The following is a 15,070-nucleotide window of genomic DNA, read 5'->3' on the forward strand; positions in this document are numbered from 1 at the left end:
ATTTCAAAAGAAAATGAAAAATGTTAGATAGCATATAGTAGTATTCTTTCAGAGCTGTACCTTTTAAAACAAGTATTGTTTGAGCCCAAAGAATGGCTGTTAAATATTCTATTACAGAATTGATAGTATCCAATATGGAATTTGGTTTATAAGTAGGACTGTATACACTGCATATGAGGATATGCTAATGTTTTTATGTTTTCATAAGAATAGCTAAATACTAGACAAACAATATGTAAAAACAAGATCACACAGAATCAAACCCACGTAAATTTAATATAGCTATGGTTACTGGCAGTTTCCATAGTAGTCATTGAGATAATAAAGTGGTGGATGTGTTTGGTAATATAGCTAGATGGGGGGAAAAAATAAAAGTTTTATAATAAACATGATGAATCTACCTAATATATATCTAAGATATATTTTAATAATATGGGAATGGAACTGCAGGTTGATTTCCACAGAAATGTTGCTATAGTCATTAGTAATAAATCTGTGTATTAAGTTGTTTTTTCTCATTTCAGGTTACATTGGCATTTAGGGCAGTGAGATGTCTGAAATGGTCAGTGTACATGGGTGGATGGAGGAAGCTTTGAGCTCACAGGATGAGTTAAACGAAAGTCAAGGACAACCTACATATGACATGTTGTCGGGTCTGGATCATGACGAACATGGGAGCATAGATGGGGAAGAGGAGGAAGAAGAAGAGGAGGATGGGGAAAAACCAAAGAAGAGAGGACCCAAGAAAAAGAAAATGACAAAAGCAAGGCTGGAGAGATTTCGGGTACGGCGAGTTAAAGCCAATGCCAGGGAGCGTACAAGAATGCATGGGCTTAACGATGCACTGGACAACCTAAGGAGGGTCATGCCTTGCTACTCCAAAACACAGAAGCTGTCAAAGATTGAGACACTTCGGCTGGCCCGGAACTACATATGGGCATTATCTGAGGTATTGGAAAGAGGACAAACTGCTGAGGGTAAAGGTTTTCTCGAAATGCTTTGCAAAGGACTTTCACAGCCAACAAGTAACCTAGTAGCTGGATGTCTTCAACTGGGACAGCAGACAATGTATTTGGAAAAGCATGAAGAGAAGCCACACATATGTGAATCTACCCTTCCAGGTCACACCTACAGTTATCAGTCTCCAGGTCTACCTAGCCCACCATATGGTAACATTGAAGCTCACCACTTGCATTTAAAACCTCCGTCATTTAAATCCGCAGTGGATCCGTCTATGGTTAATCATACCTTAAACTGTACCACTCCACCATATGATGGTGCCCTTACTCCTCCTCTAAGCATAAGTGGCAACTTTTCATTGAAGCAAGATGCTTTGTCAGATATGGACAAGTCATATGCCTTCCGTTCTCACTATACATCTCTTGGGCTTGGTGGATCCCATGGGCATGGGTCACATTTTCAAACTACAGTTCCACGGTATGAAATTCCTATAGACATGGCTTACGAATCATACCCCCACCACACCATTTTCACTGAATAAATATTCTTAATGAAAGTGACTCTTACAAAAGAGATTAACCTGGAACCGTTTAGGAAAACCAGGGGAAAAAAATCAAACTATTTTTTCTACAGTCATCTCCTACCTAAAGTTTATTAGATAACTTTCTTGATTTTAAAACTGCAATAATTTCCTGATCCTTTGCATATTTATTTCACGTGGTACTAGTTGTCTTATGTAGGGCTGGGTGAAATATAACAATATATTTTTAAAAACTACATTTGCGGGGGGGGGGGATTTCTGTGAAAAAGAGGTTTCATGGTAACTCCCAAAAGCATCGACAAGTGTTAGTGGGTGAGAACAGGCAGTTTCCACACATTTTCCATCGCACTGCATACAACGTTTCCTGATCCATTTGGGTGGAAACATAGATGCTGGAAAAAGGTCCCACGTATTTGTGGAGATAGGGATTTTTTTTCACCTGTCTCTAATTTTTTGATTCTCCTTTTACATCTTATTGTAGCACCATGGTATATAGAACTTATTCTGTGTCCCCCTGAAGTAGAAAAAGGAAATGAAACAAATGCAGTGGAAAATAGAACCATTCGGATATACGAATTATATATATATATATATATATATATATATATATATATAAATATATATATATATATATATATACTTTCCTTCTTTTTATGTTGTCTTTATGGCGATATGATGTAAATAAGGCATTGATTTACAAACAAAATTAAGGGTTATTACAGCACAAAATTGCCTTCTTTCCTCGTAAAAAATATATTTTGAGCAGAAAATCCCCACAATATTTACAGAAATTATGTCACTAAAGCTAGGCCAACGGTTATTTGGCAAATCTAGAAAACAGGTTCCCGAATGCATAATGAGAATTGTCACAAACCTGGGTAAAATCAGAGGGAATGAAGAATTTTAAAAGCAAATAATTTTTATAGAAATTAATGCTACCTATGAGAAAATGTAATCATTTTTAGCTCTTTTAACACTACCTTCTCTCATCCTTTCAGCCACAAACCATATTGAAAACATATCCACATGTCATCTAGGTTTTTAGAGATCACTTTTGTCCTATGAGTTGGAAACACGTCAGGGAAAGAAAATGTTCTCTTTCTATGGGATGCTGTTACCCTGATACGGTCTTTATTGCCCTCTAATAATAGTCATAAGGAGGCAGGAGGTACAGGGAATAGTGTCTTAACCTAGCCGAGATATTCGAGACTCAAGTTTGTTGAGTCTCAAATATTGTTTGCCTGCACACCCTGCAATCTGTATCCATAGTATATGAAGAATCGGAAGAGGTTTCAATAGAGCCGTACTTGCTGAAGAATTCCCTGTCCCTACCCATGATACAGGCTGGCTAAATCCAGTCATTTTGCAAATATCATAAAAAAACAAAGAAACCAGCATTGTTAAAAGTATTTGAATTAAAAAAATAACCAAACATTTTAATTTATTTAATGATACAAGCGTAATGTAATATATCATGGGCCACGAGGTACTATATAGAACAGGTACATATGAAGAAAAGGGTCATTTGTGTGACAGGAAACTCAACTTTTTAGTACTCCTGGTTACACAGATTCTTAATCCTTATTTATTACAATTTATTATTTATTATTTATTGAATCCATATTTATTATTTGGTAAATAGTTGAAGATTTTTGTTGCTGTTCAGTTTCTGTGAAATATTTTTTATTACCGTAATTTTTTATTTTTGTATTTTTTTATTTATATTATTTATTTCCATTTCTTTGATATGTTGTACGTCGTGATAACACTTGTGCTCTGACTACCTTTTTTCCCACGTTTGTATTACAGCTTACTATGTAGTTTAGGACTACTGCTCTCAATACCCTAAACCAGCCAGTGGAAGTGTTATTCATGCCAACCAGTTCCATCTAATCTCCTACAGTTTTAGGATTTTCTCAGTTAAGTTGCTGTTCTACTTAGAGAAGACATCCATTTATTTCATTAAAATGTTTAGCTACTAAACCTTAACAGATCCGCCATTTAATTTTCTCTCTCTAACCACAAAGAAGAACATAGAAACTGAAAAAGTTTCTTAAAAGTTTGTATGACAACAAGTGTCTCCTTCGGTGTGTCGCATGACAATTGTATGTTTCCAGCAAAAACTGCGGAAAACTTTTCCATGATTTAAGGAATTATTTCTGGGAATGGTTTGGACATTCAACAGCAGTAAAAGTAATGTTTCAAATGCTGCGTTAATTGTTCTGTTCAACAAGAGCTTTTTGAAACATCAAGTTTAATGATGACAGACTACGCAAACGTAGTGTAGTTGATTAACCATGTAAGGAGAAGATGAAACTTTAATACATACTATAGAAAAGATAAATAGCAATATATATATGGTACCTGTCTTATTCTTATATTTGGATGTATCTAGGGAACAAAATCTTTTTGTAAGGTACCGGTTACAAAATTCATTGTGTTTAGGTTAAATATACTTGAGAAGAAAGTATGGCTTATAACAAGCCCTATGATGTCTGAAGGAATTCGTATTTATGGAATTTCACACCATTTTTGCAAAAAGGAAAAGAACGTTTACAGCTGGCGATGGGATCTCCATTCTGTTGGCTACACGATTTTCAATGGACGCACATACAAAAATATTAAAATGCAAGGAATAGAAGGGTAATATATTAGCAGACATTGGTGCTGATCCTTTACCAAAGCAGCAGTTAGCAATACAATAGGAACCCTTATATTAGCATAACTCTGTGTGAGCATATGGCAAAACAATATCCTAATGGTGTTCAATAGGGTGAGTGTAAGTGGCATAATTTCCCAGGAGCTAACAAAGGATCATGGGACTTGTCAGCGACTGGAGAGATGCAAGATGCCTTCACTTGAACATGACTGACCTTGTTAAGATGCAGCGTAAAGTGAAAATCTCAAAAGCGTATGTGTGAAAGTGTGAACATGCACGATTTTAATCATGTATCGGGCCCACTTGTAAACATGGCCATTTGTTGATGGACAAGTGAAGAAGAGAGCGAGACAGATGAGGCTATTTATGGTATTTTACATGAACGATAAAACCATTAACATTGGTGTAGAAAGAGAAATTATACCATGCTAACACTGACTTTATTACAATGTGTTTCTTTACCATAGCGTTATTATCAGACATACGCAATCAATGTTAACGCTGTGAATTAGAGTTCCCATCATGCTGAGGAGAAGGCAGGTTGAACATGTTGAAAGATGAGCCAGTGGTTAGATACTTCTGCTTACTATGCATATGCAGTTATAGTTATCTGTGACATTGTATTAACCTTTTCAATGCTGTATCATTTGTTGCTGTGGCATACACCTTTTTGTATTAAAGTGACCAGAAAACTGTTTTCATTAAATGGCATAAATGGCTGTTTTTGGCATTTTTCCTTGTTAGGAAGACTGATTTCTTACACTTTGTATCTATTTGTACCACCTTTTGTTAACTGGCTGAAAGCCAGAATCTAAAGACACTATGATCATCTTGCAATGTTTTGGTCGAAATAAAGTATGAGTGCCGAGAACATTATTTTATACTGAATAGGAAATGTTTATCGTTTTATAAAAAAAAGATGAAAATGTTAAAAACACTTTCTTGACTTCAATAAAGTTGTTATTGTTCAATCTGTGCAAGAAGTGTGATTTATGTCTAAAGAGCGGGCTTCAGCGGGTTGCATCTTGGACTAGACCATGTCTCTGCCTGTAAGGAAAGCACAGTTTAACCAAAAACTCAGAACATCCACACAAAGCACGAGGAATTGAGCATCAAGGTGATCAGGTTGTTGTCTACCCATGGTCAAAGGAGCGTAAATTAAACCCAAAAGACTTAATGTCTCCAAAACATTCAGTGTTCCATTCATTTTCCAAAACTTACAATTACATACAAATTAAAAAATATATTTGCTATACAGATATGTGTTTAAAAATATAGGGACTCAATTTAATTTGCATAACATGCACCGACTTTCAGTATGTAGACGCGGGCAATGTCTACTTTTCATATAGTTTCAGGAGAATAGGTACACCGGAACTAATATCCACATCATCACACTATTAGTCGTCCATGTGAGTTTAACAAACTACTGTACATCTATGTATAATTTCTCTTTAATGGCTGTGTGTGCTTAATAAATTACTTAAAATGTCTAATATAAGTGTATTTATAATTTTTTATTATACATAAATGCATAGTTTGAAATGTGATACCATGTCAATAAAAAAAAAAGATATTTGTAAAAGTAAACAATAAACACATAAATTGTAAAATGCGAGATGTGTGCGGGTTGCTCATTTGGAAGCACAAATCCTGAGTCTAGAGGAGCAACTGGCAACACTGAGATCTATTGACAACTTGGAGAGGAGTCTGCTGCTCACTGAGCAAGCTCTCTCGGGGGTAGAGGTTGGGGAGGATAGCGGGATGGAGGTACAGGACAGTCAGGCAGCTAGCTGGGTTACAGTTAGAAGGCGGGGTAGGGGGAAAAGCGCCAGGGAGGCTAGTCCTGATCTAGCACACCCCAACAAGTTTGCCCGGTTGGCAGATGAGGGGGATGCTAGTTCAGAGTTAGCAGTACTGCAGCAAGTCACTGCCTCTGACAACCAGAGGGGTGTCTGCTCCAGTAAGGAGGGAAGGAGGAGCGCAGGGCAGGCCAGACAGGTGCTGGTAGTGGGGGACTCAATTATTAGGGGGACAGACAGGGCGATCTGTCACAAAGACCGGGATCGCCGAACAGTGTGTTGTCTGCCTGGCGCTCGCGTTCGGCACATCGCGGATCGGGTTGACAGATTACTGGGAGGGGCTGGGGAAGACCCAGCAGTCATGGTGCACATTGGCACCAATGACAAAGTGAGAGGTAGGCGGAGTGTCCTTAAAAATGATTTCAGGGACTTAGGTAGCAAGCTTAAGGCAAGGACCTCCAAGGTAGTATTTTCTGAAATATTACCTGTACCATGTGCCACACCAGAGAGGCAGCGGGAGATTAGGGAGCTAAACAAGTGGCTCAGAAGCTGGTGTAGGAAGGAGGGGTTTGGGTTCATGGAGAACTGGGCCGACTTCTCTGTCGGATACAGGCTCTACGGTAGGGACGGGCTGCACCTCAATGGGGAGGGTGCAGCTGTGCTCGGGAAGTAGATGTCCAGAAGGGTGGAGGAGTGTTTAAACTAGGGAAAGGGGGAGGGAAACTACAATATAGAAGGGGAAGATAGAGAGTTGGGGCTTATAAATGTACCTGGGGGTGGAGCGGAGGCAGGGGTTAGAATAGTCAATAGGGATAGGCTTCATAGGGAAAAAACCATACACCTCTAAATTGTATGCTTACTAATGCCAGAAGTCTGACCAATAAAACTGACGAACTGGAGTTAATAATGTCCGAAGAAAACTATGACATAGTGGGTATAACAGAGACATGGTTGGATGATAGCTATGACTGGGCGGTTAACATACAGGGTTATAGTCTATTCAGGAAGGATCGAAAAAAACAAAAAGGGGGAGGAGTTTGCCTTTATGTAAAGTCCAGCCTAAAGGCCACACTGCGGGAGAATATATGTGAGGGAAATGATAATGTGGAGTCATTATGGGTAGAAATATATGGAAAGAAAAATAATAAAATACTGATCGGGGTTTGCTATAAGCCACCAAATATAATGGAAGCAGCAGAAGATCAATTATTAAAGCAAATAAACAAGGCAGCAAATCACAATGAGGTGGTTATTATGGGGTAAACATAAACTGGGAAACCGAGACCTGTGAATCTCATAAAGGAAACCGGTTTCTGACTATAAGTAAGGATAATTATCTGTCCCAAATAGTACAGGACCCGACCAGAGGGGGCGCCCTACTGGACTTAATATTAACCAACAGACCTGACAGAGTAACTAATGTGCAGGTCAGGGGGCATCTAGGAAATAGTGATCACAATATGATACATTATAACTTGTCCTTCAATAAGGGAACTCTTAGAGGAGCCACAAGAACCATGAACTTTAGGAAGGCAAAGTTTGATCAACTAAGAGAAGCCCTTAACACTGTAAATTGGGAAAATGTCCTCAAAAACAAGAGTACAGACACTCAATGGGAGATTTTTAAGAATATCTTAAATTCTCACTGTGAAAGGTACATACCATATGGGAATAAAAGAGTCAGGAACAAGAGAAAACCAATGTGGATAAATAAAAATGTAAAGGGGGCAATAAATGGCAAAAAAAGGCATTTAAGCTACTAAAACAGGAAGGCAGTGAGGAAGCACTAAAAAGCTATCGGGAAAAAAATAAAATATGTAAAAATCAGACTCGTTGCCAAAGAGAGTAAAACAAACCCCAAAATGTTCTTTAACTATATAAATAGTAAAAAGGTTAAAAATGAAAGCATTGGCCCCTTAAAAAGGAATGAGGGAGAAGTTATAGACGGGGATCAGGAAAAAGCTAATCTATTAAATATATTCTTCTCTGCTGTATTCACAGAGGAAAATGAAATGCCAGGAAATATACAGCAGGATGAGATAACTGCCCCAGTACATGTCGCCTGTCTAACCCAGGAAGAAGTGCAGTGCCGCCTAAAAAAAATCAAAATAGACAAATCACCAGGTCCAGATGGCATTCACCCCCGCGTTCTAAGGGAGTTTAGTAATGTAATAGACAGACCCCTATTTCTAATATTCAAGGACTCTATAGTGACAGGGTCTGTTCCCCAGGACTGGCGCATAGCAAATGTTGTGCCAATATTCAAAAAGGGGACAAAAAGTGACCCGGGGAATTATAGGCCTGTTAGTTTAACTTCTGTTGTGTGTAAACTGTTTGAGGGTTTCCTAAGAGATGCTATTTTGGAGTATCTCAATGAAAATAAGTGTATGACTCCATATCAGCATGGGTTTACAAGGGATGGGTCATGTCAAACTAACCTGATCAGCTTTTATGAGGAGGTGAGCTCAAGACTGGATCGGGGTGAATCGCTGGATGTCGTATATCTTGATTTTTCCAAAGCATTTGATACGGTGCCACATAAAAGGCTGGTACATAAAATGAGAATGCTTGGGCTGGGGGAGAATGTGTGTATGTGGGTAAGTAACTGGCTCAGTGATAGGAAACAGAGGGTGGTTATTAATGGTACATACTCTGAGTGGGTTACTGTTGCTAGTGGGGTACCACAGGGGTCAGTTTTGCGTCCTATTCTTTTTAATATATTTATTAATTACCTTGTAGAGGGATTGTATAGTAAAGTATCAATCCTTGCAGACGATACTAAGCTCTGTAACGTGGTTAACACAATAGAGGACAGTGCACGATTACAAATGGATCTGCATAGGTTGGAGGCTTGGGCTGGGATGTGGCCGATGAGGTTCAACACAGATAAATGTAAGGTTATGCACACGGGGAAGAAAAATCCAGGCTGGGAATATGTATTAAATGGGAAAACACTGGGGACGACTGACATGGAAAAGGACTTAGGAGTTTTAGTAAACAGTAAATTTACCTGTAGCGACCAGTGTCAGGCAGCTGCTGCTAAGGCAAATAAAATCATGGGGTGCATCAAAAGGGGCATATATGCCCACGACAAGGAAATAATTCTACCACTGTGCAAGTCACTAGTCAGACCACACATGGAATACTGTGTACAGTACTGGGCACCAGTGTACAAGAAAGATATAGTGGAGCTGGAGAGGGTTCAAAGACGGGCAACCAGAGTAATAAGGGGAATGGGAGGACTACAGTACCCAGAAAGATTATCAGAATTAGGGTTATTTAGTTTGGAAAAAAGACGGTTTAGGGGGGATTTAATAACTATGTATAAATATATAAGGGGGCAGTACAGAGATCACTCCCAGGACCTATTTATACCCAGGACTGTATCTATAACAAGGGGACATCCTCTACGGCTGGAGGAAAGAATGTTTCTACACCAGCACAGACGGGGGTTCTTTACAGTAAGATCGGTGAGATTATGGAACTCTCTGCCAGAGGAAGTGGTAATGGTCAACTCAATAAAAGAGTTCAAAAGGAGCCTGGACGTGTTTCTTGAAAGCAATAATATTACAAGTTATGGATATTAGATTAATAGGGACAGAACGTTGATCCAGGGATTTATTCTGATTGCCATATTCGGAGTCGGGAAGGAATTTTCCCCCTGGTATGGGGCAATTGGCATCTGCTTCATAAGGGTTTTTTGCCTTCCTCTGGATCAACACAGTAGGGACAAAATATGTATATAGGTTGAACTTGATGGACTTTGGACTTTTTTCAATCTTATGAACTATGTTAGTATGTTACTATGTAAGCTTTTTCCATTTTCCATCAGTAGTACCGGTAGTGTCTGTTTGTCACCTGACAATTAAGCTTTCCTTAAAAAAATGATATAGAAATATTTTGACAAACAATTATTTCTGGTAAGAGGCTGAGTTTATGTACTAGAAGTTATATTTCTGATGCTGCATTTAGATATGTAAGTGTTATGTAGAACAAAACGCTATGTATTCTACACTTTCTGCTGGAGACCAAGCAGAAATACCAATCTGTATATTTTATTATTAAAACAAATAATTCAAAAATTCCCATGAAGCACTTGTTGGAAAACAGGAACAAAATCCATCCCTACTTTCTTTTCCACGTCTTCCTCTGTGTTACGTGCCCATCACCCACCCGGACTCAGATGCCACGATGCAAAGTAATTGGTAAAGTAACTTGTGACTGGGACAAGTGGCAGCGGTCCTGGCTGTCAGCTGCACCCAGCACTGAGAGACAATCAAATTAAGATGTCACTGTTTGTGGGGCTGTGGCTGAGCATCTGCTCCCACTTTCCATGACAAAAGAAGATTCTAACTAGAGACTGCTCTGCCAGTATTAACTAAACCATTCCTTCCAGGCACATCGACGACAAGAATGCAGAGATTTATTAACACAAACCTCTGTTTGCCTCTAGAGAATCCCCTAACAGTTACTTGGGGGACAATGTTATATTAAAGTATTGCAATGAGATTAGAAAAGGTGCCAATAGTCATCCATAGCATTCAGCTTTATTTGCGCTCATAAAATTGATCATTGATGCAAAAATGTCATATAAATTCCACCCCAGCATCCAATGGGGTTACTGCTTTGCCTTTTAAAAGAGATTATGATTAAGTGCCATTAGGGGGCAAGAAACATGTTAGGTGGTTGCCTTTTTGTCCATGTCCCCTCATTGTCAAAATTATTATGTAATAAAGCTTATTTACAGTTGAACAAATAGTCTTATGGTATATATTGGGCTAGGTATGTGGATGGCTTTTACCTTTTCTGGATTTATGCTTCATCTACAGAAAAGTTTACATGGGGCAAAAGATTACCATCCAAGATATGGTAAGGCACGTTATGGGCAGAATAGGATGGTATTGTCAGGGAAAAATCCAGGAAAGGACAAAAGCCTGCCCAGCCTCCATAGCAAACTTACTTTGTGCAAGGCATACCCCATTGCTTGGCATAGAGGATGGAGGCGGCAGAGCAGGTGACCCAACCAAAATATGCCAATTGGTACATGAGAATTATTTCCTCAGATGTATACACATGAATACATAAACAGATACACAATCATTTTGGTTCTGTATGCTTAATCCTTAGACCAGATTTCAGTGCATAAAAACTACCCAAACTTGACATCTCTATTCTGCTTTTACCTAAACTTTTAGCTTCATGGGCAGTTCAATGGAAAAAGCATTTGAGGTACATAAACTATTAAATTACATTCTAGATCTTCATATGCACCCATGCTGCTGTGTGCTTACAACTAATAATTAGACTTGGGCACCAGGGGGCTCTTCGTGCTCGTCTTCAGGGGGGAAAAAAATCTTCATATTCCGTTTTTTCCGGTTAAGGGGTTAATACGGGGTTAACGCGTACCGCAGCAGCTCTGGCGCCAGGAGTTTAAATGTCCGTATGAGCAACTCTATTGGTCAACAGCAGGGGGCTCGTCTGCCAATGGTTGATGGCAGACGAGCCCCCTGCTGGCGACCAATAGGGTCGCTCGTACAGACTGTTGAACTCCTGGTGCCGTAACTTGTCTGGCAGATGCCATTGGTCTCCCTGTTCTATCAGTTAAATGTCCGTACAAACGACCAATAAAGTCGCTTGTATGGACATTTAGCTGATAGAACAGGGAGACCAGTGGGATCTGCAGGGTAAGTTGCAGCATTGGGGTTTTAAAAGTCTGTACGAGCGACTCTGTTGGTCGCTCGTACAGACTTTTAGGCTCCTGGTGCACTTGTTGCACCTTAAGGGGTTAAGGGGCTGTGCGAGTGAGCCTATTGGTCGCTTGCACGGCCCTTTAACCTACGGATTTCCTCTCCCGTTATCTAACGCAGCACCGAAGGGGTTAACGGGAGCGGAAATCTATAGGTTCGCTGTCAGGGGTTACAAAGGCCGTGCGAGTGAGCCTATTGGTCAACTGCAGGGTCTTCTGGTTGATGCCAGAGGAGGTCCCTGTAGGCAACCAATAGGCTCATTCGCACTGCCCTGTAACGGCGAACCTGCACATTTCCACTTCCGTGAACTGCCGCGATGGCGCGGTAAGTTAGAAGGGGGGGAGACTGGTAGACGAAGACGAAGACGATCACGAAGATCTTCCCCTACGTTTTACCGCTGCTGTCTTCTCTTCGGCGTGTCTTCGGAACGAACACGAAAACGCACTCTTCGTGTTCGTTTTCATGTTCGCCCGAAGACGAATGCACAAGTCTACTAATAATACATACAATAAAAGAAGAATTACTTCACTCATTTCCTTTGGGTTAAAATTTGTGTTTGGCGACCCCTAGTGGAAGTATTGTGTTTAGCTACCAGGTAAACCAAACAAGTAACGTGCAATGTTTCTGAACATTTTATTCCACCTTATAATTCAACAGTTTTTACATCTTGTACTGTATCCTCGAATGCACTCAGGGCCGGCCCAAGGCAAAATGCCGCCTGGGGTGAATTTTAAAATGCCGCCCCCCCCTTATCTACCCTTCCTCTCCCTGCCGCCCCCCCCCCCCCCGTACTTACCTTTCAGCAGTCCTGCGGCGAGTCTCCCTGTTCGGTCTCGGTGCCAGCTTGTAATGCTGAGTGCTGTAAATCTTCCGGCACTCAGCATTACAAGCCGGCACCGAGACCGAACAGGAAGACTCGCCGCAGAGGAGAGAGAGAGGGGCGCCGAGTGGGTACTGACAGCTTGGTAAGCGAAAACCACTCGGCGCCCCTTTCTCTCTCTTTCGCTTTAAAAAAAAAAAGGGCTTGGGGCGGCGAAGTGCCGCCCCTTCAAAAGTGCCGCCTGGAGCGGTGGCCCCACTCGGCTCCATTGTCGGGCCGGCCCTGAATGCACTCATTTTCTAAGCTTGTTTTATGGATATTTAAATGCTGTCCCCTGGAAAGGGGTTGCTTATTTCCTTTATTCTCCATTTAGCAAATTGGAAAACAAAATATTTCTGTATTTTAACCATTAAAGACCCTGCACTTGTCTTATTAAGAAATATCTTCTATAAAATGCCAGTGTGACCATCCTCAGAATTACTGGGTGGGTTTAGTAAGATGAAAATGTCTGATACATCAAATTCCAACCTTCAACATTATGTTATGATTATTGAATATACTGGTCTACAGGCCCGGACTGGGACAAAAAATAGGCTCGGGCATTTAAGACTGAGAAGCCCATTTTTATTTATTTATTTATTGTTAAAGCCCACCCTTCATGTACCATCTTTGCATTTCCCCAAATCACTTAAACATTCATAATAAACACAAACACTTACTCACTCATTCACACAAATCATTAACACATACTCATTAATCCAGTCTCACAAATCATTCAAGCAATTCATCCACACATTCACTCATTCATTCTTGTACGCATTCACACTACCCCCTCTCCCCATTACCTTCTTATCTGCCCCTTCTAACTATGTTTCCCCTTATCACTATGTACCCCCACTATCTATCCCCTCTCCCCCCTCCCTCACCCTACTTACCTTGTTGCCGGAGTAAGCAGCAACTGCGACCGGGTCCGCCACTCTAGAGGCGGCCTTAGGGGTGTGCGGCCGCACAGGACTTAAATTAAAACATCGGGGGTTTTTTGTTGTTTTTTTTTTACTTTATTTAACATCCTCCATGTTAAATAAAGTTAAACAAACTTTATTATGAAGGATGTTAAATAAAGTAAACAAAAAAAAAACAAACCCCGATGTTTTAATTTAAGCCCTGTGCGGCCGGGCACCTGTAAGCCCGGCCCTGGTTGGGGCTGCCCGGCCCCCTAGAGTGGCGGACCCGGTCGCAGTTGCTGCAGGTTTAAGGGGCTGGTGCCCCTTATGCCCTGTGTTAATGCGGCCGTATAGGCCCAGTCAGTCCGGTCCTGACTGAGCCTATTTTAAGGTAGGGGCCTGGAGCTGCAGCTCCATCAGCCCCTACGTCAATCCGGCCCTGGGCCGCCCGGCCCACCGGGAAAATGCCCGGTGTGCCCGATGGCCAGTCCGAGCCCGCTGGTCTATATATATGCCAATGTTTCAATTTTTGGGTAGTCTTCTCCGATTGCTTGCAGGAGAGTATTAATAACACAAAGCAGGTCCTGAATGTCCTTATTCTCAGCTTAAAATGCAAAAATGTTGCTGAGCTCATGGGAGACACAAATCAACAGTTACAGCATTTCCATTACTCTAAAACCCAAAAATGAATCCCTTTTTGATTAAAAGTGTTTTTGAGCACTTGCAACACATTAAGATCTGTAGCCATCCAATGTGCACCTGGAGGATAACACAAGAAGTAGCTGGTGGAGTTACTATTTAGCTCTACCACGTTTGTTTCCTACAGCTGGTCTTTGTTTCAAGTGAAAAAAACATTATATCCATTTTAATAAATTTGCTTTTAATTTGAAATAAAAATAAAGCTAATTTATTCTATAACTTTTCTTTTTATCAGATCATCGGATTTCTGTATCTATCCCAGTCCAGATTTGGCTATAAATGTTTAAGATTTGTTTCCTTTTTGCACTATATTATTAAAATATTGATATCACATAATTAAGCTCATTCAGGTTGGAAACTTTAAAAATCAGCTCTGACATACAAAGATAATTTAGTGTCATTGATACCTAACTGGAGAGATATTCAATTTTCTAATGTGTACCAACAGCTCGGTGCTTGTCTATCAACAATGTAATAAGGTCTGTGTTTTTGAAAAAATAATAAAAAATAGTCTCCAGTTCTTTATTTCATCCAGAAACTAATTCTTAAGGGACATTATAGTAATCCATAGGTTTATATCATGAGTAATTATTTTTAATAAAAAAACATAAAATCAAAGGGAAGATAATGTGAAAATTTTGCATTAAAATTGTGCAGCTTTAGTAATTTAGGAAGCCCGGGAGTGTACAACCATTGAATCGCATTTTACTCAAGATTGGTCACAATCATACACCATCTGAAAGGAGATGTCTTCAGAACTCATTTATTATTTAGAGGCGTTTGAGGCGGACATCCAGAAGTGGAGGCAGCTACACAGAGACAAGATTTAATCCCAGCATAACCAAGCATTACAAATATGATCTTTCAGATTATAAACATCTATAAAGCTACTTCCTTT

At 40.1% G+C, this 15,070-nt stretch overlaps 1 protein-coding gene across 1 annotated transcript; it reads left to right on the forward strand.

Annotated features, from left to right (window-relative positions):
• The first annotated feature begins 550 nt into the window (after positions 1 to 550).
• Positions 551 to 1,501, forward strand: LOC149285279 (neurogenic differentiation factor 4-like). Its single transcript, XM_089495643.1, has one exon. It carries the CDS (start codon positions 551 to 553, stop codon positions 1,499 to 1,501), a length of 951 nt encoding a protein of 316 aa, XP_089351769.1.
• Positions 1,502 to 15,070: the final 13,569 nt, after the last annotated feature.

This window comes from Sceloporus occidentalis, unplaced genomic scaffold, assembly GCF_023333645.1.
Source record: "Sceloporus occidentalis isolate IW3139 unplaced genomic scaffold, rSceOcc1.0.p SCAF_82, whole genome shotgun sequence".
NCBI lineage: Eukaryota > Metazoa > Chordata > Lepidosauria > Squamata > Phrynosomatidae > Sceloporus > Sceloporus occidentalis.